General features: G+C 38.0%; 1 protein-coding gene across 15 annotated transcripts in view; it reads left to right on the top strand.

Annotated features, from left to right (window-relative positions):
- TENM2 (teneurin transmembrane protein 2) overlaps positions 1 to 27,405 on the top strand; it is a 1,087,321-nt gene that overhangs the window by 836,889 nt on the left and 223,027 nt on the right. For all 15 annotated transcript variants that reach the window (XM_039385212.1, XM_039385215.1, XM_039385216.1 and 12 more), the window contains one exon: positions 26,741 to 26,950. In XM_039385212.1, coding sequence (XP_039241146.1) covers positions 26,741 to 26,950 — 210 coding nt within the window. The remainder of the gene's footprint in view (positions 1 to 26,740; positions 26,951 to 27,405) is intronic.

Below are 27,405 nucleotides of genomic sequence, written 5' to 3' on the forward strand. Positions count from 1 at the left end.
TTAGCAGGCCAGTTCCCTCTGGATCCCAGCTAAGAGAAAGCTGCCTCTCACAATAAAGTTAGGGATGTGCTGTTTGTTACCAGAGATGCAATTTTCTGAGTTTTGGGTAGTGATGGGACCGTGACAATCAGGAGGTTCTTTCAGTCTTTATCATGGTTTCACCTTAAGGCAGGTGGAGAACTAGTATATGTGTCTGTGCAAATCTTCTGCAACTTCAGTGCACAGCACAGTCAAGTTTTGAGCAGAAAATGAGTATCGTACTAGTAGACGTAGAGTAAGGCCCAAATAGAACAGGACATTTATTCATTAAATAAGATGATATCAGGGGATAAATATGGTAACAAGCAATTATCATATGAAAGAAAGATCAGCTATGTAAAGCACTGTAAGGCAAAGCATGTAACTGGTCCAGTTTGTGCCGTGGTATCTTTGTGAGTTGAAATTCCCTACTCAAGCTGTAAGCACACAGGATGATGTCTGTATTTCTGATGTCTGACTAGGATGAGGATTGTCTGCTACATGTCAAGAAAGATCAGAGGTGTTTGTGCAGGTGGAAAGCACTTCAATGATGGCTAATAATATGCTCTGTAGATTAAGTCTCAAATGATACAAAGACTTGTGTTTTTAGATGGCACAAATGAGTTGGAATCTACTTAAACTTTTGCTTTAGCTCTGAGTTGTGTTTGAACTGCTTCAAGATGTGAGTACCACAGGGAAACTTTCTGTAGTGGTGACTGTACCTTGCTTAAGGTGTCTTTGTTTCAGGATGGCTTTACGTGTTCCCAGAACACTTTAAAAGTTTCACAAAAGTTTGTCTTAGTTTGGAGAATCCTTTGCTGATCGATGGGAAAAGGGAAGGCAAGGAAGGGGTTATTGGCAGTGGTTGGGGAGGGAGGGATAGGCTGGATGACCCATTATGGCCAGCTCTAGCCCAATTTTTCATCACCACCTACTCCATGAGCTAAAGGAATTGGAACTTTAGGAGTGAAGGTAATACCTTCTAAGTGCAGCAAATCTTTTCTATTTCTTCATAGCTGTGCTGACAGCACCACTAAAGAAATTGGCTGTGACTGTGAACACCTCTGTGGAGGTGAGCAGGGTACAATATGTGCATATTTCTGATGATCACATTTCAATATAAAGTCTTGTAGAGAAAAGCATGCCCTGTGGTTTTTTTAGGACTTTATCCCAGAGTCTTTGAATAAATGGGTAACTCTGCTTTCTGTTTCCTTCCTGTCTTTCTGCTAGAAATGTCTCTATATAGTACAGGCTTCAAGTGACTGCAGTGCTAAGTAGGGCTTGTCAAACAGCTCATTGTCAAATGGTTGACCTTTGATGATTGAAACCATCTAATCCAAATCTGTTTGCTTCTCCTAAAATACACAGGGGGGAATAAAATATAAATAATTTTTCATGTGTTTTTTTCTAGATGTTATACTACTAACATTTTATCATGAATACATCTCCTAATGAAAGTACTGGATGTAGGGTTTTCAAAGGGAATTTCCCCCTTTCCGTTACGGATTCACATAACCTTTATTATGTTTCTAACAAATCCTTGCCTTGTATGCTAATTATGTAACAGAGCTGAGATTGAAATCAAGTAGTCTCACCTCTTGTGCTACTCCTTAATTTGACAAATATAAGAAGGAACCACAACAAGGCAGTAGAACTTCAGAGCATATCCAGTGAAGTCCCTGGTTCTCCCTGTCACCTTCTCAGTGTAAGCTTTGTGTGGCTGGGACCATGTCTTTCCCTGGTTTACAGCTTTACACATGCTTATTTTTAATAACACCTGACCAGCTAAGAGTTGCTTTTTGAGCGTAAGACTGTAAGTGCAAATTTCTGCTCAACTTTATGATGCAACCAAATAATCTGGCTGCAGATATAATGATGTTATATGCATTCTTTGAAAATCTGAGGTAACAGGTTAGCAGTTATTTGCTGTCAACTGCTATTGCTGTAGGAAAACACATTTCTTCCAGGATATTGTTTGGTTGTGGGGTTTTTTCTAGTTTCTGTGTGTCTGTATATATATATATTTATGAAGTAAGAGGTGTCATTATGACATAGTGTGATATTAATTCCAAAGTATTATTAGAATAAATTAAAAAGTTAATCAGCAACACAACACTGGAACGGTAGGACTTGATCAGTCCTTCCAGGTCTTCTCTTCATTCTGCCATGGGGTGGTTTTGCATCCTTGACCTAGTCTTGTTCCTTTTTATACAAAACGAAGGCAGCAAAGTATATGTACCAGAGGGATACAGAAATAGCAGCACTCAAAAGACTTTTTAAAGCAGAAGAATGGAAAGAGCTTCAGTACCTTTTAAACTAATGTACCATTCCACTGCAGTTCTTTGGCTGAACAGAGGAAAAACAGTTTTCTTTTTTTAAATGAGAGAAGAAGAGCAATTTTCCTTTCTGGGTAGAGTAGGTTGGAAAGTTACAAAACCTCATTAGTTAGATGAGCTTTATGCTTTTAACTAATACTTGACAATTTCTTTATTCCCATGTATTTCCAAGAGCTGCTAGTAAAGGACAAAATCAGTACTTCTACCTACTATTAATTAATTAGTAACTAAGCGTGTGGAAATACTAATTAAATGCAGTCTAAATAGCTTATTTTTCATTTACACACATAGATAATTTAGTATTTTTTAAGACTTCTGATGCACTGCATGAGGAAGTTCTGTGTATGTCAGCAGAGCAGAGACCTCATCAGCAGTTTCAAACTGAGTAATTGTGATTTGTTTATGTAACACTTCTCTGTTTTCAGGTTTTCTGGCAAATATTTGTTGGCCTTGCTAGGTTTTGACCATAAACATGCAGATAATTGTTAGGTAATGAGAAATGTACAAATAATATGGAAAACCAAAACAAAGCAACTGTTGTAGCGTAGTTATGGTGGTGCTATTTTGTTGCTGTGTCCTTGAAGCACAGAAAACAGGTCGTGTGTATTTGACTTTGAATTGACTCCTAGCTTTCATCATCCAAACGACAATTGCCCTTCAGGTATTCATGTTTTAGTTTTGCATTGGTGCTTTCTGACTCACAGAAAAGAAGGTGGTATATATAGGTGGGATATGCAAAAGTATCTGTGTGACTTGGTTTTCTTTTCAATTAAGATTGGGGGGCAAACAGAAAAAAAAAAGAAGAAAATAAATACATGAATAAAGCTCTTTTTTCCAGTTATTGTCACTGTGCAAGAAACTCATCATTCCTTTTCAACTGAAGTAAGTTAAGGGATCATAGAACTACTCTGGTTTGGATTTGGGGTGAAGAGCAAACCCTTGTTGTGTAAGGATCTCACTGACATTTTGGGAAGGAATTGTAATGAATGCTCTGCCTCGTGTGTGTGCTTGGAACTGAAAGATTAAATTGAATGTACATTTGTCTTCAAAGGGCATGTCAAGCTCACTTGCTTTCAGGAAGGAAAACCACTGCTTTTGAATCTGCCATATCTTACTTGTCAAATTATGGCAGTGTGTGGACTGGAGAGATATTTTTTTTTGGCCTGATAATTGTAATTGGTAAAATACCCCTGGTCTGCAGAATTCTGAAAATTGGTATTACTGAGACTTGGAGCAGTGGGCTCCTGCATCCCCTGCTGAACCTGGAATGTGTTGACATTTGGGGTGTACACTTTCTGTCTGATGTGCTGCTCCTCACGTACCCTGCTCTCCAGAGAGGTCTGGCATTCTTTAAATTTATGAGAAATCGTGTCTTTTTCTCTGAGAGGTTCATGAAGGCAATGCTACCAAGCTGAAATCAGAAGTTAGACCATAAATGTAGGGCTGGTAGACAAGCTATGTTTCATTGAAGTTCATCTGGGAAGAATCTTCTTACCATCTAGAAAAATCTAGACTTTCTAGACATTCCTGCCTTATTGGTACAGGCAGAAAAGCTGCACGTGATATCCTACAATGGATAGCAAATGGGTCTTTTATGTACAGTCTTTTCCTTCCCAGTCATGCCATCTCTTTAATTTTGACTGGCATTAGCAATATTGTGGATTATTCAAACAGTCTAGCAATCAGTTTAAAAATACTAATTATAATAATAAATCAGTGGTTTCCTCCTTGAAAACCAGGTTTGAGCCATTCTTTATAAGAATGGTGGTGCTGATGTTTATGCAGTTGTGGTTTGCAGAGTCATGTGGAGGGACATCCTGTTCCTCCTTCCAAGTTTCAGAAGGATTTTGGGTGAGCAAAGTGCAACCATCATGGTATAACTTTAATTTCCTCCAGACAGCTTTGCAGATATAGAATGAGATATCTAAGTCTCAGGGGTTGTAAATAGCTGCAGAAATGTGGCAAAGATAATTTATTGTTGTATCTTAATTAAAACTATAATTAACAAATAAACATTTTGCTAATAACATGCTAACAAATTTTCTGAAAGGTAATATAATCAGAGACTTGATTCCTATTTTTCATACCCTTTATAAGTCGTGTGTTTCCGTTGGCATAGATGAAAAGACTTGTAGGTTTGGGTTTGGGTTTTTTTTCTCAATATTATCATAGTTAGACTCAGGCCCAGAATTTCTAATTAAAGATTTGAAAGTTTCTGGGACCTGGAGCAACTATTGGCTTTTTCTCCCCTCTGTGTTTTGAATGAGTAGTAAATGTTCTATGTGTGGTGGCTTTTTGCAGGCTAAAGTCAGAATATGTAGCTTTTTTTATGTACTTTTAACAGAAATAGAAGGACTAGATATCTGTCCTGCGCTACAGTAACAGCAGGAAATATAAAAATAATAGTAAAGTATTTCATGGTGGCTCAGTCAACTGACAGCTAGAAATTAGCAGTCCTTTATAAAAAAGGAAGGTGTTTTCTCCCAAGGTATTTTTACATAGATTATATTTTGAAGCAGTAGAAGACTTTGAAAACGTAATGCATTTGTACAGCAACTGGAAGCACAAATTGGTAAATCAGATTTTTTTCATAATCTGATTTTCACAGGTTATTTAGTTTTAAAAATATGATTGTTCAATTAAGCCACTTAGTACTGTTTATTTTAAAAATCTTTTACATTTCTAAATGGGTTTGTGATCCTGAGCAAATTGGAGCTCCGGGAGTGTAATACATATTTATTAAATGTTTTGGCCTGTAGAAAATGTTTTCAAAGGCTTTGTTCTCCCACAACATTCTGCAAGTAACACCAATAAAAGCATCATGCCCTGACTGCATGGAGCTAAGAAAAGAAGTGACCTGGAGGAATTAGAAGAGGTGATAGAAGGACATATTTTGGCTGGCTTCATGTTTAATTTACAAAAACATTAAACTTTTCATGTTTAATTTAAGGAAACAGTAGAATGTTGGGATTTATAATCCCAGTGATGCTTTGTCAGTGCTCCGGGGGGGTGGTGGTGGCACGGCTGCTGTACGGCCGCAGATGTATGGAAACATTTTACTAAAAATGCCTTTATTTTTGTCACTGAGGGGGAAAAACAGGAGAAAACAGCTAAGGCAGCAACAACAAAAACAAGACATTAGGCATGCACTGCTAGTCTAGCTAATTCTAGGGGTGCTATTAGCAGACATTTAGGCAAATCTATTAACATTTAGCATCAGCACAAATGCGATTGCATTCCTACTTTTCCTGTTTCTGGCAAAATATGCATGGCCATTCAAGGGAGGAGAAGGATATTGAAGCCGTTTGTTAGGTAGTACAGCTTAAATGGGGAAAGAGGTTTTAGGAAATTAAGTTGAAGAAGAAACTTGACTGAAAAATGTTACTTAAAAAGGGAGTGAGGTATCCTAAAGAATAATGCTCATCAGGTGTTTTGGGTGGCATGTTGTGTGTATCACCACTGATTTAATTTTTAAACAAATCTTAAGCTTTCATCTTTTATATTTAACTCTTCCTTTTTTTTTTTTTTTTTTTTTTTATTCTTGGAATCTGGGAATACCATGTCCAAATGTATACAAGGTAGTCTTTTTTTAACTGCATCCATTGTTTAAGTTAAAAATACTTTAAAAATTATTTTTCATCTTCTAAGATATACCAGACAACTGTACAGCAGGACAGGCTGAAGTGGTAGCTGCAGTAATTGTCTTATTTTTGACAGTGAAAAAGGGCAAATGCTTTATTATAAGTCATAAAAAATCAATAGACTACACGTATTGTAATGTGATGCTGTAAATGGGAAAATTCTTCTAACTCTAGCTTAGTTTTTTTGTGTGTTGACTGACATCATATATTATACAATAGAAAATTCCTCTACAACTTTTGGAATATTTGGAAAAAGAGTTGTCATGGATTTTAACTATTATGATTATTTTTTTTTAAGCATTGAAGAGCTCAACATTTTTTAAATGCCTGGCTGTGTAGTCCTTTATAAATTTATCATCGCTCATATTATGCTCCCTCTTTGAAAAAAAAAAACTCAACCAAATCATCATTTTTTCAACTGTTGCTATTTTCAATAATTTCAGTTTGCATTTTATTGATTTTCTTCTTCTTTGAGCTACCCAAGTAGCAACTTGATATCAGGAAGGAGAATTTGTGAGCCAAAGTAGAAGAGTCCCTGTGTGCACTGAGTTATTAGAGATACTTCTGTTACCCGCTCTCCCTGCTCCTTTCCTCAGTGCCTCTAAATGGGGTTAATTTAGTGTGGCCTCTTGGTTCTTTGGAGACCCCAGAGCTCCCAGGGACATCCATAATGCCTGGTGCCTGCTCAGGCTCTTCTGGTTTTTCCAGCTGTGTAAAGTATTAATTTGTGGAGAAAAGATTTCTTACCAAGTGTAGCATGAATCCTTTTTCTGTAGTGAGAGAACTCTGTGTTAACTTCTGGTTTTCTGTCCCCTACTCCAGTACATGGATAGGCCTGATTTTCATCTCCATTTCAGTTCTGTATATTGAGTTTAATTGATAGAGTTGCAGCAAATGAAATACGAAGTTTTGTCCAGGCTTTTTATAATGTTGATTTAGAAACACCTTTTGTTGTAGGGCTGTGCTGTTAGAATGTCTGAGATCTGTTGTAGCAGAAAGTCACGGATTTTGACTCATTTTACGACTCTACACTTTTGTTCTGTCCTTTTCACCTTTACCATTGTGTTTTGCAAGACTTTTCCCTGCCCAGCACCCTTTGAATCCTTCAGCCCCAAGGGAAAGTTTGTGACTCAGGATAAACTGGGTCTCAAGGGGTGTCACCTGGAGGGGCCTTTGGCCAGGAAAGGAGGAACCCTCTGCTGCTCTGTCCCCATCTCCACACCGAGCCCTGTCTGCTTGGTCTTCTCCCACACCTCTGGGGCCTTGGCTGTGGGGAGGAAGGGATGGCACCTGACATGGCAAATGAGGCAGAAGCTCAGAAATGTCCCTGTGAGCCCATGTGGGTCCCAAATTTCCTGCAGCCACAGAAGAATACGGGGTTGTTGACAGCTAGAGAACAAGGAGCTGGAGAGTTTCTGAGCTGAAGTGAGAGGCCATGCACTCCCTGCAGCTTCTCTCACTTCAGCCTTCTCCAGATGAGCCTCTTGCTTAAGTCTTTATTCACCCTTTTAAACTTTGTTTATATTACTAAATTCTGTGGGGCTTCTGGGTATAAGATGCTGCAGCCATTCTAATATTTTTTAGTAAATACACTGCACTTGCTTGTTTAGTTAGTTAATTCCTCGAACAGTTGCTTTGTTTGATACTACTTTTTTATTTTTTTAGTAATTTCTTTTTGTTCTGCGAGGAAGGCAAGAATCACATTTCTATGAACCAGATACTTTGTTACACTAACACATATTTTGTACTTAACAAGTACAGATTTAAGTGATTATTTATATAAAACGTGTGAGAATAAATTCTTCCTGTGCTTGTCTCTTGAGGCTTAAATTCATGATTCTGAATTTTTCTACACACAGCAGTTAATGATTTAATTTGTATTGGTGGCAGTTTAAATCCTGTCACTGCTCAAATGGCACTGACTGCTGCTACAAAAATACACAACCATGAAATAATCCCAGATTGTTGTGGGGAAAAAAAAAATAAACCAGATTTAAATACTTAATTTCTCAGATATTAATCTTGAAAGGGAACTGTTTAAATGTAAGAGAAGAGTAAACAATCTATTCTTCTTACAGAAGTGCATCTCTCAAAAGTCAAATTTGATCTGGAATGCTACTGTTACATTTCTGTATTTCAGAGGATTTGGGACCTTTTAAGCTGTCTTAACTTCTCTCTGCTACCTTTTGACACATTTTGGGAAGGCATAATGAACTTCTGTTGGAGGCAGAGGAATTCAAAAGTGTTCAACAGTGTCAAGCATGATGCCAGAAAGAGTGCAAAGTCTTTTCAGTGATCATAACAAAAGTTGATCTAGAAGTCCCCTCAATGTTTTACTCCTTTTTTTTTTCTTTTTTTTGAGGCATGTTTCCCACAGCAGCTGATTTTCTCCCAGCACATCACAATGTATTTCAGGGGTTGTGCTGACAGCATCATAGAGACTCCAGAAAATGAAACCCACCTTAGAGCATGGAACTGAAGTGATTCCTGGTTTTAAAATCTTTGAAGAAGAGACTTTGGAGAAAAATACTCCTTTTAATGAGAAGGCATAAAGTGCAGTCCTCCCCACACTGCTGGATCACAGCACTCAGTTAAACCTCTGCATGTAGGTTAATCATTGGCAGAAGAGGCAACAATTAGAATTATCACAATGTCATGATGGCTTTTAGCTGCTCCTCTGAACCTGCTTGGTATCTACAAGCAAAAAAAAGTTAAAACAGTAATTTTTCTTTGTAAGAACTCCAAGTATAGAATCTTAACCACATGGACAGTTTGAAATGTCAACTTGATTCTATTGTTTTGATCACTCGGGACCTGAGCAGACACAATGATGGTGGTGGTGTACCTGCTGTCTTTAGGGTGGCCAAACACTGGAACAAGCTTCCTGAGAGGTGGTCACGCCCCAGGCCTTTGGGCAATGAAATAGTCCAGTCCACTGGAGTGTTCCTTCTTTTTGGTGGCCTTGTTCATAGTGACAAAGCCATGTGCCACCTGGAGTACATCCTGCTTTTAGTAACTGTCAAGAAGCGACAACAATGAGCAGGTTAATGCAGGAAGGCATCCCTTAAGTTACTTTTGGGCTGGGGACAAGTAGTGAATGAGCTTGTTCCAGGAAAATGTTGCCAGTTTTCACTTCTTTGTATTGCTATTTAAATCTGAACGTTGCTCTTGTCAGAGGTTGTTGGAGTTGATGGCACAGGCTGAGGTTTGACTGAATATCACAGAGGCGAACTCTTGCCCAACAGTCTCATTCTAAATATTCTACTATCAGGATAGTTCTGCATTCAGTGGTGTCAGCTTTTCCTCAGTGATGTACCTGTCATATTAAACATAATATCACTGTCTTTGAGCTGGCTGCTCTGTTGGATCTATGGTAGAGGCAGAAGATAAATAAGAGTGGCTAAGTTGTAATAATACTGGGCAAAGAATGAACTGGATACTATAAACATTTTCCCTCCTAACAATTTCTATAGATAGGAAGGATATTGCTGTAGTTGTTAATGACTTTGAGGTTCTTAAACTCGTATCAGGGGTGTCGTTACTCTAACAAAATCTTAAGTCTTTCAGTGGCAATATTGAATTTTAAAAGTTAGTAGTTACTGGTTACAGCGTGACTTCGTTAGTATACAGGAAAATCATTCTGTGGTGATTAACATCTATTCACATCTTGGAATGCATTATGGGCTCTAAATTATCATAGAAATTAATGCAATCTTCTTAAAAGGGTTTAAAATATGGTAATAGATACAGCATACTAGCACCTGCAGCTCAAGGTACCAAAGTTATTAAAGTTGGATATAATTATATTTATTTTGCAAGCATCTAAATGAGGGGGAGAATAAGAAACAAAGTTTAATAAAAATTGAAAAGATAGGCACTCAATTTGAGATCAAGACAGATTTTTAAAATTTTCTTTCATTTAATGAATATATTGATATTTCTGATGCATATGAAATACTTTGTCCATTTTAAAGCTTGAAACCTGTGGCAGAATTGTGATATTCCTTGGACTGACTTTGTATTAGTGAACTCAACTGGGTTTCTTGTGATTTACACCGGTAAATCAAGGAGGGAAACTGGTTACAGAAGTTTAATTTTTCAAGGCTGCTGCTTCTTACCTGTGCACTGTGCACATATTTTTTTAAGGGTCACTTGCAGATTAATTTTCCAGGGATCTAACAGAACAGATGTATGAAGACAAAATATGGCAGGTGCTTGCAACTCAGATCCTGAGTTAGCAGAGAGCAAGCAGTGGTACCTGAAAGTGAGCAGGTACAATTAACTTGGGGCTGATGTGCTGTAGTACTTTGCTTATTTAGAGATGTGATATGTGGATGCATAAATAACTGATCTGAACTTGACTTCAGCTCCCATTCTGCAATTAAACTAACGGAACTAGTGAAAGGTTATGATTATTTCCCCCATGTAAAAAAAAAATATACATATATATTGATGTGCTTCTGTTGAATATCTGTGGCATAATAAGTAAATATCTCCTCATTCCTTATCTCCTTGTTCTTTGGATGTTTCATAGAGTGAATCCCTGCCTATCTTTAAGATAACAAGAAGACACGCTGACATTTGATGGCAGTGTTCATTGTGCATAAAGTGGAGCGTGTACAGCACATTAAGTGCAGAGTTGGAATGCCAAGAGAGATTTACAGATAACAGAAATTAGCAGAAAACGCTTCTTATTATCAGTAGGGAAAAGCTGTATTTTAAATGACAGCCAGATGCTTGTTTACTGTGATTATAACGTTAATGGTGATACTCTGTTCGCAGCCACTGAGGTCGGGGGGAATTCGGGGAGACTTCAACCACAGCCTTACTTTATTTATTTTTGTTTTTCCTGAAAGTAGAATGTGATGTCTGCTGCTCACGGTGCCAAACAGTATAAAGCAACACAAAAACGGTAGCTGTTTAGTGACTGGTTCTGGCTTTTGGTGGAGGGAGTGTTGGGATATGTGTGTTTTGCCAGATGTGGTACAGGAAAGCAAAATCTTTGCAGTATCATTAGATTATCATTCATAAGTACTTCTGTTTCAATTTTCTCAACAGTTCCTTCAGCACTAGAGGCTTCTAAGCATCTGTTGATATTTTATGATGATCTTAATGAGATAGAAAAACAAGTGTTTTCTGCATAGGAATGAGTTCAGAATATTTTTGTCCCATTTGGAATGAAGTTAGAATTACAATTTAGTCCTTATGTAGATACCCTTGTCCAGCTGTAACACTTGAGATTTGCTTTAGCTTTACGTTTGAGACTGCAAGTAAGCAGTGGAAGAGAAAAGGAATAAAAATGAAGGGAATAAAAAAATACAAACACACCACACCCTGCGACAAAACAGAAAACAAGCAAAGTCAATAAACAGTGTAATTACTAATTCATCCAGAAATTAAAGTCATGGGTTTTTAAAATGAAGTGGCCAAACCCGGTAACTAACAGTTTGCCAGGGCAATAACACTGGTATCTGTAGCTCTTTTAATTGGCTTTAACCTTTCCCTTTGTGTGGAACTATTAAAAAATAAAAGGAGAGAATATTTAGAGAGACAGGTGTGTGTTAGCTCATGGTTTGCACCATTTTAATGAGGCCAAAGCAATAAAGACTCCCAACTGCTCCTGAGGTCTGGATGATGAATGGCACTGATGAAGCACAGTGTTGTGCTCAAAAATATGAGTTGCTGTTTAAATATGAAAATATTAATTTATTTATTAATTTATTCAGTTAGGAACTATTCTTGAATGATTTATTCCTTCTCAGGAATACGTGTGCAAATGTATTTGAATAAAAATCAAATAAGTTTTGCTTCTTGGCAGGAGGAAAGTTGAAGTGGCTGGATTAGAGAAAATGCTTTTAAGGTGTGGTAGGTTTGGAAATAAATAAATAAATAAATAAATAAAACACACGCACACGTGTTCAAATACATTTACTTAGGCAGTTTAGGTATGTCTCCAGTAAATTGATCATTAATCACGTGTAGCAAAGTTACAGTGAGAACTTAGCAATTACCAGCTGTGCCATTTTCCTAATGCAAGGTTAAATATGTGGTGGATAAGTAAGTGCTAGTTTTAGTGGAAGTGTGGATAGCAATTATTGCCTATTGATTATCCTTAATGGCTTCATTTATTCAAGGTGTTTGTCTTATTCGATGTGGTGGAAATCTACTGTGCATCGAGCATATAATTGAAAGATGATGCTTAGAGTTTCTCATTTGATGATCCTTATGATTTCTTATTTTATGCTTTATTTTTTTCCATTTTATTCCCTTGAAAAATGTCTGAAGTAACAATCTGAGAGTGGACAAGCAGCTTCACATCCACATACGCATTAACGTTTGTATACTGAGCTGCAGTATCTAAAAATAGAGCTGGTAAACACAGGTATGATTGCTGAGTGTATTCCTAGGGGAAACTGAAGTTGCTTAAGAAAGGAATATAGCTCCTCTTGCACACAGGAGCACCCTGAGAAATAAATCCCATGTAGTTACCTTCCCTTCACTCACAATATCTTCACATACCATTTACAAGAGAAAAAACACTGTCAAAATAAAATAGGTGTTACTTCCTGTGACACACAGCTACATTGTTAGTCTGAAAGTTTTATTAACAGCTCACATTTATATATTTTTATGATACTTTTAAAATAGTGAATTATGAACGATTGAAAATATCCTCCAGCTTAATTGAGAACCATTATGTCTAGTAATTGCCAGTGATTTCAGAAACAGCCGTTGTTCTCTGGCCTATTAACATAATTTGAATTTTTTATTGCACTTCATAATTATCTGTTGGAGTTAAAAAACAGGCCCATTTACTGAAGTGTTTAAGAACAAAAGCCCCAAATGGGCTGGATTGTGATGTATTATTTCTATTAACCGACCTTGCTGGAACCGCTTTGTACATCAGTTTTTGATGGGGTCGTGACTTGTGATAGAAGAGGAGGGTGGATTTTCTAGTTTTCATTTCACTAAGTGTAGGTAAAACGACATCTTTTAAAATTGTCTTTGACTCTTTCTTATGTATCTACTCCATTTAGGCCTCAATACCACTTTAACATGATTTCCATGATAGCTGAGAGAAGCACTATTTCGGTCTTATATACTTTACAAATTTTATCTGTTCACTGTGGCAGGTTGGCAAAGACAGAAGGAACTTGACCCCTGCTGAGATTATAACATTTTTATATCAAGACTTCTTTTTAGTTCTGTGATTTGTACTGAAAACAGGCTCCTTATCTCTCTCTTAGATTTCTAGGTACTGCAATAAAAGAAATCACTGAAACTCGCTGCATTAATACTGGTTTTTCCAACCCATGATCACATGCAGCATATGTGATATAAATGCCTCCAGTGACAGGAAGATCTCCTGGTCATTCCTATTTCTGTCGTCATTCTTTGTAGAAATGGTTTTAAGCAGGTTTTTCTTCCTTGAGTGTTTAGACCTCGAGCCTCCAGGTAATCTCCTCAATTAGTCCCTGGGGCTGTAGAGAGACAGGAAAGTGAAGTTCTCTTAGCACCTAAAATTGCAGGTTCATGTTGAAATTAGGGTTTTAAACAATCTGGTGTTGGAGGGGGAAAAAAGAGGAAAAAACCAGATAGAAGTCCTGGACTTTTGGCTGATGGTAAGGATAGTTAGATATGTGATTGACTTTTCAGAGAGAATTGTAACTAACTTTCTTTGTAACCCCCTGGCAGGTTCTGTGCCGGGCTGTGTACTCTGCTCCTCTCTTCAGTGATCCTCTCTGTCTTACTAATTTCATCTCTGTTCTCCTAAAATCCATCAAATGTTGTGTTCAGCCTTTTCAGGGCCCTGATGGAAAGTCTGAGGAGATTGGGGGGACAGAGGACATGGGGCTGGGGACAGGGAGAGAGGGGACAGGCTGCAAACCACTCTGGCCTCAGCCAGTTGCTTATTTAGGGCATCCAGCTGTTAAATAACTTCACCCATCATCTGTTGCTTCCTTCTGTGGCAGAAACATTTTACATTTCCCTTTACATTCATAATCAGAAAGCACATACCAGGAAATTGGTACAACTCTTGGGGAAAAATCGTGCTGATTAAAAGAGAGCCTTTGCTATGAGCAAAAACAGCTCTTAAGCAGATTTTGTTTGTTGTGTTTGGTTTTACTTTGGAGGAAATACTTTTCTAATAAATTGAGAGAGCCCAGCTGTAAACCTGAATTCCAGACATGACCGTTCTGCAAGCTCTGAGTAACATCCATGTAGCTGAGAGGACTGTAGAAATCCCACGCATGTCTTGGCCAGTGGCAAAATTTAGATTTGAATAAACCCAGAGCTTTCTGAGGATTAAAATGGCTTTTTTTTTTTTTTTAATTATTATTTCTTCAGGAAAGTTTTATATAGGTGAGGTGGAACGAATGGGAAATTTCTTATTATTCAATGTTCTCCCATCACTGAAAATGATAAATGTTACATAAGTGTGATTCTTCATGCTTTAGTGTAGGAGGCATCTTTTGGAAGACTAGGAAAGAAAATCACACATTATCTTTTGTTGTTAGTTAAGCCTAAACTAGGAATCTGGAATTGTTATGCTGCCTTTATGATAGTTTTTACTGTGGGCTCCTGACTGTTGTTGCTGAAGAGATCCTTACATCACATTGGGAACTGCACTAACTGGTTTTGCCTTGCAGGACATGCTTTTTAATACCCTTTGCTTGCTTGTTTGTTGGTTTTTTTGGTTTAGTGACATCAACATCAAGTAAAACATATATCTTCCTTCTCGTGAGTAATGAGAATTGTTTTCTGAAAATAACTCTAAAATCAACTCTTAGTAGGGTTAGGACACCACATATCCTAATGTGCATACAAATATATACTTGTGTATGTATCTATATATTTGCATGTGTTCATAGAATATCTATACATGTAGTATACACCTGATTCTCAAATATTATGTAGATTTCTTTCCCTATTACTTGCAGCAGAGTAAAGGACAATCCTTAAATAGGGGCCTGGCAGACTCCAGTGAAAAGTTCTGTAGATATTGTTTGTAAAACAGAGTCTTGCTATGCAGAAGCAAAGTCTGAGTTTTAAAAAATTCATTTCAGTGTTATATACTATAAGTGTAGGTTGTTTCAGTTGTATATCAGTAATATTATGTATTGCAGAGGATGTTGTTCTTCCCTGTTTCTCTGCCTCACTGCTTACAGGTGATGCCAAGTAGTGCCAAATTAGACATGATGTGACCTGAGATCTCTGTGCAATTGTTTTGTCTGGATGTGAGAGGGAAGCTGACAGTGTGTTTAAAATGGGACCAAGTTTTACACTGAGACAATTGATTTTCTTCATACATTTATTTGTGTAATGCAGTTATAAATACAGTAGTTGAGCCACTTCTTGCCTTAAAATTGCAGTGTCAACGATTGTTTGAAATAACAAACCGGAGTTCAGAAATTCAGACGAGTTAGAAGTTGCTTTTGTGGTGTGGATACCAGACTTCAAGGGTGAAAAAGAAACAATCCCAGATATCTTAAGTACTTTTAATGTTCTCTGTCTCCATTGATAGCCTAAATTTTTGACAGCAAAAGCATACACAGTTCAGCTTCCCTGACTGCTTTCTCCATAAGCCTTCAGCTGAATTTAGTTATGACTTATAGCTTGAGCATGGCATTTGGGAAAAACAGAAAAAGTAGTATAAATGTAAATGTGAAGAGCTGCAGCTCATTCTGTTTTTGAAATTGTTGGTGTGAAAAGAACTCAACAGTGTTTTATTTAAACAAGGTCTGCTTCAACCTTGATTGACTTGCAGTAAATTGCCTGGTACGAGAGGCAAAAGGAAGTGGATAGAAAAATGGCAATCAACACCAAATGTTTCACATATTGATTGACAAGCACCAGAGATGTGCTAGAGTAAGATAAATTGGCTAACAGAGCCCATCTTGACAGCTCCTGAGATGGGAAAATTGTTCCTGTTAATTTGCTGCTGGGACCTTGTCATTTATGGGGATATATATTTGAGTGCCTTCTAATGGTGTAAACAAACTTTGGATTCCTAAGTAGCATATTTCAGCTTCAGTTGCTTTAATTTCTCTCTGTCCATGTATTTCTGAGCTGTAGTTATAAAGTGCTTTAAGATTGAAAAGATGAGAGAAACTGTCATTATTTTAAAGATACAGTTCATGCTGCAATACAGGATGGTACATTCAAGCTATTCTGTAGCCTGTTTGATTTTCAGTGGGGTTTTTGCTTTCCTGAAAGGCATGGAACAGAGCCCATTTGTTGTAGAACAACATGAAGAGCATGTGTCTTTATTCCTTCATTCTGGCAACGTTATAATGAAAAGATTTCTTACCTTTTTAACATAGCTAGTTTTGTGCTTCCAATGCCTTTTAATCAGGTTGCAATTTTTTTAGTACTGCAGAGTGATGATCCCTTTTCCATATAGTAGTCTTTCATGTCTGCAATTTCTTTTCATTAAAAGGAAATTTTATCTTTTTAATTTCCTGTATTGCTCTCCCAGAGTGCCATTAATTATGGCAACACACAACACTGGTAAAATAATGAATGGTCCGATAGCTGTTGTGTTGCAATCTGCCACTCAAAGGTTTTATTTTGGCTAAATCTTTTCACATCAAGTGAAATTTGACATAAACCGTCTCACTTAAGAATAAACATTTTTCAGTTCTCATGTAACCAAAGTGAGCAGATTCCAGTATTCATCTAAGGTGTGGCCCACAAACAGCAAATGATATTTTTCTTTCTTCCAGAGTTTATATTCTGGGTTTTTTTTATTTGAGCCTACTTCCCAAACTCTGAACTAGAAATCAACTTTACAAAGCTGGAAATATTTCAAACCTTGTTCAATGCTAGGTGAAAGCAATATTTTATCTGCTTATTTGGAAGTGGTTTGGTAGGTTGTCCATAATCCTGTGCTGGAGTGCTTTCTGTGTTCCATGTCTTCTTCAGGGAATAGTGAGCTCTACCAGAAGACATCAAAGAGATTTTAAAGGCCTTATTAGGCCTAGCTTCTTATTAGTGGTGGTGTTTCACCTCCTCCTTTGATTTTAAACTGCAGTTTAGGTCCAAGCTCTGTTCCTAGACCTGAGCACAGTGGATCATCCTGCATTGAATGAACACAGCAGCCTGGTATTCCAGTCAGGAAAAGACTTCTGTTGGGGGAACCTCTCTCTGTGCAGAAGCTTTTCAGGACTCCAGAGTGAAATCCTGGTTGTGCCGAAGGCAAAAATTCAGTTTGCATTGAGTTACGTGGATTACACTGTGGTTTGCAGTTCAGTGGTGGGATGGTTGTTCATTCTTGAAGGAGGACGTGTGACAGGGCCTGGTAACTTCTTGTCACACAAATGTTCAGTGTCAAGTATCATAACAGTCTAAAAACATCCATTAAATGTTTAAGAAAGAGGTGTTTAACTACCTGGAGTGCAGGAAGACACAGGGATGTTAAATGCTGACACACTTTTTGTGTTTTTGGAAAATTCCACCAGTGACAGGAAGGACTGAAAAGTCAAACATTTAGTTTGCTTGTTACACCCAAAACTCCTGTGAAGTCAGTAAGGATGGTGTAAGAAACAGAAGAGTGAATCCTGAGAGAAGAAACCAGATGAAGCAAGAAAAATTTAATTCTCAAGATAATAGCTTGTAAATGTAAGTATCAGTATCAAGAGTAATGGAAGATTAATTCCCATCATCCTGATGCTTTTCTGACTGCACCTCAGTATCTCCCAGCACTAAAATAAAAACACCTCTAGAGCGTGTCCCAGCAGTGGAATAGCAATAATTCAGAAGAGTGTTCTCCACACATTTAGAAAGCAAATAGAAACACCATATTTAAGCTGTAGGTGGAACTAAGAAAAGTAGTCTTCAATAGCCTGAAGCGGAATTAGCCAGAATTTGGCACTGGCACATGATGAGAGCAGATTTTAAGCATATTATTTAAATGATTTGCCCATTTACATAACACGGATCATGCGAAGCCTTGTTTTTATTTCACATCTGTTCCCCAGAAATTAGAGCTGCTTTTTTTAGGAGGCTGCAAAGAGTTAACACAAACCCCCTCATCATTATCCAACTCCCACCAGTCAGTACTAACTATGTACAACTTTCACAGAGTTCGTTAAATAATTACAGGAGTTTTCTCCTGTTTGTTCAAGATTGTGTTATTTTTCCCACCTATTAGTGGCTCCAGGCACTTGAATCTCGAAGTGTTGCAATGTTCCTGGAAACAAATGTCTCTAATAGACAGAAAGCCAACATCATTCAGGAGGATACACAGTGGAGGTGGCAGGAGTGGCTGTGTAGAAGTATTTAGAATTTCAGTAAAATCAGGTGAAGGTAAACAGAAGGTGTTTGGTTAGAGGAGCACGGCAGAGTCTGAACTAGTGGTGTCCCTGGAGTAAAGATCAAATCAAGTACTCCTAGATTTATCTGAGGAGGAAGATTTCATAGGGGGGGCTGATAATTACCTACCCAGGACCTAATTACCACCCCTTCATTAGTGGAATTCCCTGACATGAATGCTTAGCTGATAAGATTGATAAATAGGGAATTTTCTTTCTTCCCAGTTTTGAAAAGCTGTGCACATATTATTAAGTTACTATAAAGGTGAAAATTCATTCACATGTGGTTGTGAGTCTTCCAATAAGTTGCTTCTCAATACATTCCTAATCTTAGAACGTTATTTTTGTCCCACAAGGAGCAGGCAGTTGATGAATTATAATTTAATGTTATAGTTAGTTCAGTTGAACCTTTTTTTAGGGAAGTGCTGGTTGGTGTGAGTTCTGCTCCCATGGGTTTGTCTCTGTTTTTACTGCCTGAATCAGAGGTAGGGTAATATTAGAGAAGGCGTTTTGACTTTATGAGTGATGGGAAAAAATCATTGAAACAAATTAATGTTTTCCAGCTATGAAGGTATCAAACATATGCCAAGTAATCAGCTTGCTAGTGTAATAGGTTCATGAAGGAAAAGGGTTTTCTAATCTTATTCACTGGTGTTTTTCCCAAGACAGCAACAGCTTTTATAAAATGAGGCTTGTAACTTCTCATTACAGAATCTAATCTGCCCAGAAGACATTGAACAGCTGCAAAACCCTAACATCTTCTAGCTGTAAATTGCTTTTATTATTTATCTTTGTTTAACTAAAAAAGAAAGGGGCATCAGATGATTTAACAAGACAAGAATTAAATGACATTAGCTTTTGACAGCAGCAAATTATTCCTTTACATACTGAATTGGTTTAGATAATTTTAAAGTCATGACTGTCTCCTTATTTTTAATATCCAAATTTCATAAAACTGATACATTTTTGTAGATGGATTGCTTAGAAAAATTAATCTAACTTTAACCCTGGAAGTCAGAAGTGATTGATTTCCAAGTTAGTCTCGTTCTTCTGCATAGATTTTAGTAATGATGATATCTTGCATTGGTACAGTGATTTTCATATTCAAAGATTACACATGTGCAGTACTTCAGAAAATATTAACCACATGCAGAGGTCAAATGGGTTAAGGAAGATAACAAAGATTGAACAAGCTTGTAGAATGGATCTGTAATAAAAAAACAGAGACCAGGACTTGCTGGTGGTTCTTCATCTGTCCCTTTTCTATTACCTACAGTTCTCAAACTGTATTCCTGGGTGTGCAGTAAATGGTTTTACTTCAGAGAACAGGGAACAGAAACATATTAAATATGAATATATTTTCATGTTGGAGGATTTTTTGGTAACAGAAACCATTTTAAAATGTTTCATAACAAGTTTTGAGAAAACTGGTTCACTGTTATGTAAATCACAGGTGATGACTTCCTATGTCTAGATCTCTTTTTTTGACAGTCTCTTAATTTTTTCAGAGCCATCCTCTGTCTTTCCCTGGTATGATATCGTGGTATCAGCTTCATCCTTAGTTGCCCTGACTATCATTTTGTGGCAGAGAAATACCTAAAATCATCAACAAACAGGTCTGGGCAGAAGTATGAGCCCTATGCTTTTAGAAAGACCTCATTTTCTCCTTTGACTCTTGTGAAATAGGCTCTGTGAAAACCTTTTTCTTAGCTTGGCTGGTTTTGTGCATGTTTGCTTTCAGAGATAGGAGCTTCAGAAGCACTGGAAGTACCTTTCCTCAGTGATAACTCCCTGTCATCCAAATCCTGATTTATATCTTCCTCTTTTGCCGTTTTGAAGCGTGTTTGCCTTAGAGGAAAAAAAAACGCGGCGGGAGTTTAGGCAACAGAAAGCAACGATCACAGGTTGTTGGATTTCTTTCCCTCTTTTTCCCGAGTACTTCATTTGGGGTTTTTGTGTTGTCAGCTGGAGGTGCAGCCTGCTGAGTGAAGGGTTACCCGAGTGCTCTGCACGGCTGGCTGAGCAGTGCTGCCTGCTGCTGGGGTGATGGTGGGTGCTGTGCCTTGTCTCTCTCCTGGGAGCTGCCAGCACAGCTTGCTTGACTCTGGAGGGAATAACTTTCTCCCCTGAGCCCAGCTTTGCCTGCTGAGGCCCTGCCAGCCTCTGTTGCGTGGAAGCACAAATGCCAGTTCGGCTCCGAAATAGATGTGTTGCCCCACCCTTGTCAATTAAATGTAGTCATTTCACCAAATACAAAACATTTGTCTTCCCTATGCCAGTAGGAGCAATGTATATTTAATTTATTAAAATATAACTCTGCCTGAGAGTGCCCAGGCCATTGGTGAGCCATGCTTAGCATTAATTTTGGAAGGAGAGATTTTTTTTTTTTTCTCATGCAGAAAGCAATTCTTGTGGGGAGGAAAAGGAGAGTTTGCTGAATGTGCTATACCTCGGGAAAGTTTCACCTCCATCAGCTGCCTGCTTACTTTATAGTGCTTTGCACTGCAAAAACATGCATCTTACATTATCTAGTTGTTTCCTGACACATTTAGCAGCATTTCTCACTCTTTAAAGTGCTGACAATGTAGGTGCTTCACTTAGGCTGACTTGCAAACATGGTGAGAACGTGTTGAGCGCTGGAGGAGGAGGAGAGCAGTGAGGCTGTTACAGGGTCCTGCCTCTGGTCCTTGTACTGATTCTGTCCAGCTTTGCCACTGTTTCTTGATGGAAAGGAGCAAAGGAGGAGGATATCTGATCCTTCTCTTTCATCACCTCTCGTTGATATTCAGCCAATGCCATTATTAGATAACCTTCTCTGTATAATTTTAGTAAATATGAGCAACACAGCAACTGCAGTTAATGATCCTGTCCATCATTTAAGTCACTAACGTAATTTTATGGGATTACTTCACACGGGGTCCTATACTTTGTATTGGTGTAACATGAACATCAGCAGCTTCAATCAGTAAATGTCAAAATCTTAATTGCCAATTAAGTGTTTTACACGGCGTTTCTGATGCCATCAGTTATGGAGAAACAACTCATCTGCGTTTGCTCTTTACTTCCTTAGCTTCCTGCATTAATATTTTAATGCTACTGCATCCTCCAAACAGTTTTTTAAAAAGTTAGCTTAAAGTTTCCTTTCTTTCTGCAATCTAATGTCTCAAGGACTGAACACTGAGACCATTGATTTGTGTATTTTTTTCTTATCTCAGTCCTTATGACCATATCTGTAGAACAAAGAGAAGTTATTGATAGCAATAGATGTGACTGACTGTAACTATTACAGGTCATTTATGTTTATTTGTCTGCATGACTAGCAGGTAGCCTGAGAGAAAGTACAAAAAAGTTATATCATAATCCCTTGGTTATGAAGATTACCAGCTGTTTAAAGCTGTTGAAACTTGATTTTGCTTATAAAAAGCAAACACGGGAAGATGCTGTCATAAATATAATTTACCAACGAAGACAAGCTACTTAGGTCTGTGAAATTCTCAGTGTGACATGCTGAAAATGCATGGGGTTGAACAGTCTATACAGATGTTTGCTACACATGTCTGACCTTAGAAGAGAGATTCTCCTGATGGGAAAAGTTTGAGGATACCCTTTGCAGATGCAATAGGCTTTGAGATCTGTATTTACCACCCCCGGGATTCAGTTATTTTCTAGTGACAGGAGTTGCTGAAATGGATAACTTCAGAATGTGGGATGGAAACACACATCTGATGCCCAACCAAATTAATGGCAAAACAGCTATTTAAGGAGTCTGGATTAACCCATTAGACCTGTTAAAATAATGTACTTTTTTGGATATTATTTATATCTGTCTAGATGTGTGTGGGTAATTATAATTACATATGTAAAAATGAACATAAATATATACACACAGATTTTGGAATGAATGTTTACATGGTGACTGCTCAAAATTCTTAAATTCCAAGGGGTTTTTTAGGTTCCCTGCTTCCTGTCATGCTCCATGGTGTATTATAGAGGCCAGGGTTTCACACACACGTGGACTTTATTTATCCACAAAACTCCATAAGTCCTTTACAGGAGCAGGAAGAACAGGGAGTATGGAAAGTGTATTTCAAATATCCTTCAGTAACTGATAAGCATCTTGCATCTCCTCTTTGATCATGTCTCTTATTTATGTATATTCATGCCAGGAGTGATTGCAGGCATTCTTTTTTTCCTTTTTATTTTTTTCCTTCTGGTGATGGTTTTGGTCTTTCAGGCCAACAGCAACTGAAGTATCTCTTTTCCAAATGTGTTACTGTGATTAAGATGAACAGAATCTTAGCTGTCTTACAAATTTCTAGGCTTGAAACAGTCTCCTCCATTGCTGCCTTGTACCATGACTGCACACGACAGGCTCACACGGATGAGCTCTGCCTTGTTCAGCCTCTGCCTGGCTGTGAAGTTGGTCTTAACAAGGAGATTAAAGGAATTCCTCCCATCATTGTCTGATCTGCATCCTCAGCTTTTGAGGATGTCTTCCTGAACATGGTTGCAGAGCTGTGGCACCATTACCAGCTCTGAGCGTGGCCTGGTTTCTAAATGTAGGTTCTACAGCAGATTTTAAGCCTCAGGGACCTCAAGTGTAGCAGTAACTGAGGAACAGTTTCATAAAGGTTCCTGAGCTGATGAAGAAATGAGAAATTGATTTAAAAAGAAAAGGGAATTTAAGTGGTAAGAGGATAAATAAGGCCATGTGGCACAAAAGTCCAAAGCTAGCCCAAATTTGAATGAAGCAAAGTTACCAAATAGCATTCTAAATAGTTAAATGAGATAAATGACAGGAGGAAGAGGGGAGGAGGAGAATTTTTTTTTTTTTCCTTCTTGGATGCTTGCTCTTTTTGAAAAATACCTTACAGATGCTGCATTCAGTATCTTACAAGTCTTTTTCATGCACGAATATATGCAATATGAACATGCATATTAACAGATATTGGAAGAAGAACTAATACATTTTCCTATTGAAAATGTATTACATCAGCTTTATGTCTGACTTCCCTTTCTAGCATTTGTATCTGTTCTATCTTTCTTTGAGTATGTTACACAATTATATTATTGCTGTCACTGGAAGTATCCATTACATAGGATTTCTGTCAATGCACAACTAGATAAAAAAATTATTCATAGAAGCTTTAACATATTAATATATGAAGACTAGACACCAATTGTAGGAAGTTCTCTTGACATTGTGATTTAGATGTTGAAAACAGCAGTGTAACAGAATAGTGATGTTACCAGACATTGCAGAATGTCTCATACACTGGAGGGTATTGCAAATCCCATTGTGAAATGGTGGAAACTAAGAACCATTTCAAGAGATGGGGGGTTTCACAATCCAACTGCTGAGGGATCTGTTGATACCTGAATGGGTCTGACAAGAAGCTCAGGTTTATAAAACCTGTAAAGCTTAGTCTGTTCTTTTAAATGGTTGGTTGAACTTATTTCACCAAGATATTTATATTAGACAGTACGAATTTTTCTCATTATTTCTCACTTAAGAGTATATAGTAACAAATAAATTGCATGTAGCATGCTCTTTAAAGCCTAAGTGATAACCCACACTTCTCTTAGGTGGTTTCACAACCATTCTCTCAGCTGTGGTACTGCAGATAGTCACCCTTTACATTCATTTCCTAAGGCAACAAAGCTTAATAGTGTCTTTCTGTTCCTCTTCAGTAATTTTTCAACTCAATTCCCACCAAATTTTACAAAGGATTGGGTAAATATTGTAAGATATTCTGAGTGTTTCAGGGGCTGAGGGTGGAGAGAGAAGATACTTTGTACTAGAGCCCCACAACAGTAGAGGGAATGGCTGTAGTGGGAGTCTAATGTTCAGTAGATGCCAAAAATCAACTTGACAGAAAGATCAGGAATGCCCCAACCACAAGAAAGGGTTTAATCAAATTTGGCAGCTTATTAGGAAATCTAACCACAGGACAGATTGGCAATAGGTTCTGTGGCTCACAGACATCTATGTTTTTCAATTAACTTGTTCTTGTGGACAGATCTTCCTCAGGAACCAACTTCCCACCAAAATAATGCAACATTTTAACAACTTCATCCCTTCTGTTTTCTCTAACTACAAACAGAGCTGTAGTAATTAGGCATTTTAGCTTTTCTTCAGGGACTTGGGCTGTATTTTTTCACAATGCTAACTATGTGATTAGCTTTCCTGACAAAAGAATTCTTGAGGGTTTTTTTCATTTCTCAGTGCGCTCTGCAAAAATGTACCTAAATTGTTCTAAAATACTACACACAGTTTACACAGAAGGAGAAAATCTTTTCCTTCATCTTATACCCTCACATGTCCAACAGTTTTACAATACAGTAACATATTTCCCTGTGATACATACAGTAAATGCAGATTTAGAATTTATAAAGCTGCTTCTTTCAGCTTCACAGTGTTGAAGCAGAGCCAGAATATGTGAAAATTAAATGCACACAGTGGGCACAAGTGTCACATTCCTGTCAGAGGTGTGTCAAACCTCAGCCTCTCTGCTTCTTGCCAACACAGTGCAAGGAAATAATTAGAAGCTGTTTTTTCTCAATCACTTCCCTTGAATGTTTAGGATATTCACTGTAATATTTCATAAGAATAGCATAATCATGAATAATAACAATAGTTATTCCTACCATCAGTATTAGAATTATTGCCTCGCAAATGCAAGCCCACAATGAAAATATTCAGTGCACATTGAATTTTCTCTGGCAAAAGAGGTGGTAGCTGGGAGTTACTCTAGAGTAGCTTAAATCCATTTCTGTCATATCATAACTTGGTCATTCAGTCTTATCCATGTATCCAGTGCTAAAAAATATAATAATAAATAATCATAATAGTCACTTGCCTATCACCAGGTATTTATTTTATATTAAAGCTTTTGAAGGGAAGAAGGTAGTTTGTGCTATTTGCTGGCAGCATGCAGTGCAAAGTCAGTGGGTTTCAGTATCCATAGGTGCCTTTGGTTGGTTGCTGCACCCCAAATATTATTTATATGTGATGGCTGGAATTTTTCACACTCTTCTCGTTTCCCCCCCTCCTTTTGAATTCTGTGTGTGACTGTAGAAGTTTACCTAATTGCATAAACCTTAGTGTAATTCCTATAAAGTGAGGGGTTCTTGATTCAAAAAATGAAGGTATAACTAGTGAGAAAGCCAGTGTGTGTTTGCTGCTGTTTCTTTAAGAATGATGGAAGTAAAGACAGACAGTTTTGTGTAGTTTTGCTGTGTTTTAACATTTGTAGCAGATCTCTGCCTTACAGACTTTGGTAGCATCACAGAGGTTGTATTTTATTATGTATAAATTATTCATTACCTGTTTTTTCAACGCACTAGATAAACTTGCAGAGATCAGAATGCATGTTTCTCTTCTTCCTCTCATCCCTATAACTGGTCATATTCTAACAGGCAATGCAAAAAAAAACCCCAAACCAGTCTTCATCTGTGTGCATTTGATGGAATGGATTGGTGTGAAGTTATGGGAAGTTCACAAAAGCAAAGAATACATAAATATGAACATTTCTGTTGTTGTTGACCTGATGCCATTAGTTTAGTTGACCAAAACCATGTTGTTACAGTGGGCTGAGGTATATTGTACCCACCAAGGATTGGGCTGCAGGGTTGGAATTAACCTGGCTGGTGAGCTGGGCAGGAAATTCTGCCCCTCTGTAGGGGGCAGAAAAGCAACAGGAGTGAAAGAACAGCAAAGCTTCGAGTTGCCAAGCCAGATTCCAGCTTAGCCCATCTCTAAAGTGGAATAATTGCCTTTCAGTCCTGCTGCTCCTGTCACATCTGCCAGTGGGTTTTGGGAAGATCTACAACATCACAGGAAGAACCTTTGCCTTTCTGCGGTTCTTGTTACATACCTCTGAGAGATTCCTGTGCTGGAGCAATTTTCCTAGTTGAAAAAAAAAAAAATAAAATCAGCCCACCACCATTATTGTAATAAATTTACAGATGTGATGTAATTTCAGGAATTACAGTTCCCCTTCTCAAAAAAGTCCCTATTTCTGTGAAATTTTTTCTGGTAAAATATGTAGCTGCTGCACTTGAATGTTGCAGGACGTGAGAGTGCAGTGAGGGGGTTTTTCAGTGTGTGGTGGCCAAGTGTGGCAGTGGCCACGTGGAGCAGGACAGGACCCTTCTGGGGTGGGCAGTGGCATTAACCAGCATCTGTTCACCTGAGGAGCTACAAGCCAGTGCTGCAGGGGGAATTTTTGGAATGAGTTCACAACATATCTGCTTACAGTGCCTTGAATGTGATACAAAGGGACAAGCTGGTACCAGTGGAGAGACTGAGGGGCTCTGCACAGCAGTGCTGGGATGTAACAACGGGCAGTTACAGTGCAATTACTCGGCTGTTGGGTTTTTTTTCATTACATTCATTGCTGATCTTTGATCCCTCTGTCCTCTTTCCCAGGTCGTCCCATTCCACCTACATCCTCGTCCAGCCTTCTCCCATCTGCTCAGCTGCCCAGTTCTCATAATCCTCCACCAGTTAGCTGCCAGATGCCATTGCTAGACAGCAACACGTCCCATCAAATCATGGACACCAATCCTGACGAGGAGTTCTCTCCTAACTCATATCTGCTGAGAGCGTGTTCAGGCCCACAGCAGGCTTCCAGCAGTGGTAAGAAAATTGCAAACATATGGAGTTTGTTTGTGACATGTTTTGTACCAGTTTTATGCCTTTTTTTTTTTTTTTTTTGCTTTAAATTTGCAAATGTGTTCTTGCATCAGCACAAAATCGAAAGCATCTGTGAAAATGGGGCAACAAAATCTTACTGGTTTATTTCATGGAAACTTTTCTGGAAACACAATACATCATGTATGGTTTCCCTCCGTTTTACTGTAAGGAGATTTTTAGTTTTAGGTATCTTATAAGCAGTGTACAAATGATATTGAATTCCTGACGTCAGAGGGATTTATTTTTCAAAGTCGGTTTCATGCTCCTTGATATGTCTTGTGGGAGAGAGATGTACACACAATGGTTCTTTTTTCTGCATGGACTAATCTAATATCTCATTTGGTGATGAGGTTCTGTATCTAAAAATGCATGTTGCTTCTGCCAGTCTATGTCTGTTC

This window comes from Pipra filicauda, unplaced genomic scaffold (assembly GCF_003945595.2).
Source record: "Pipra filicauda isolate LSUMZ 115617 unplaced genomic scaffold, ASM394559v2 scaffold3_size10097308_pilon, whole genome shotgun sequence".
Lineage (NCBI taxonomy): Eukaryota > Metazoa > Chordata > Aves > Passeriformes > Pipridae > Pipra > Pipra filicauda.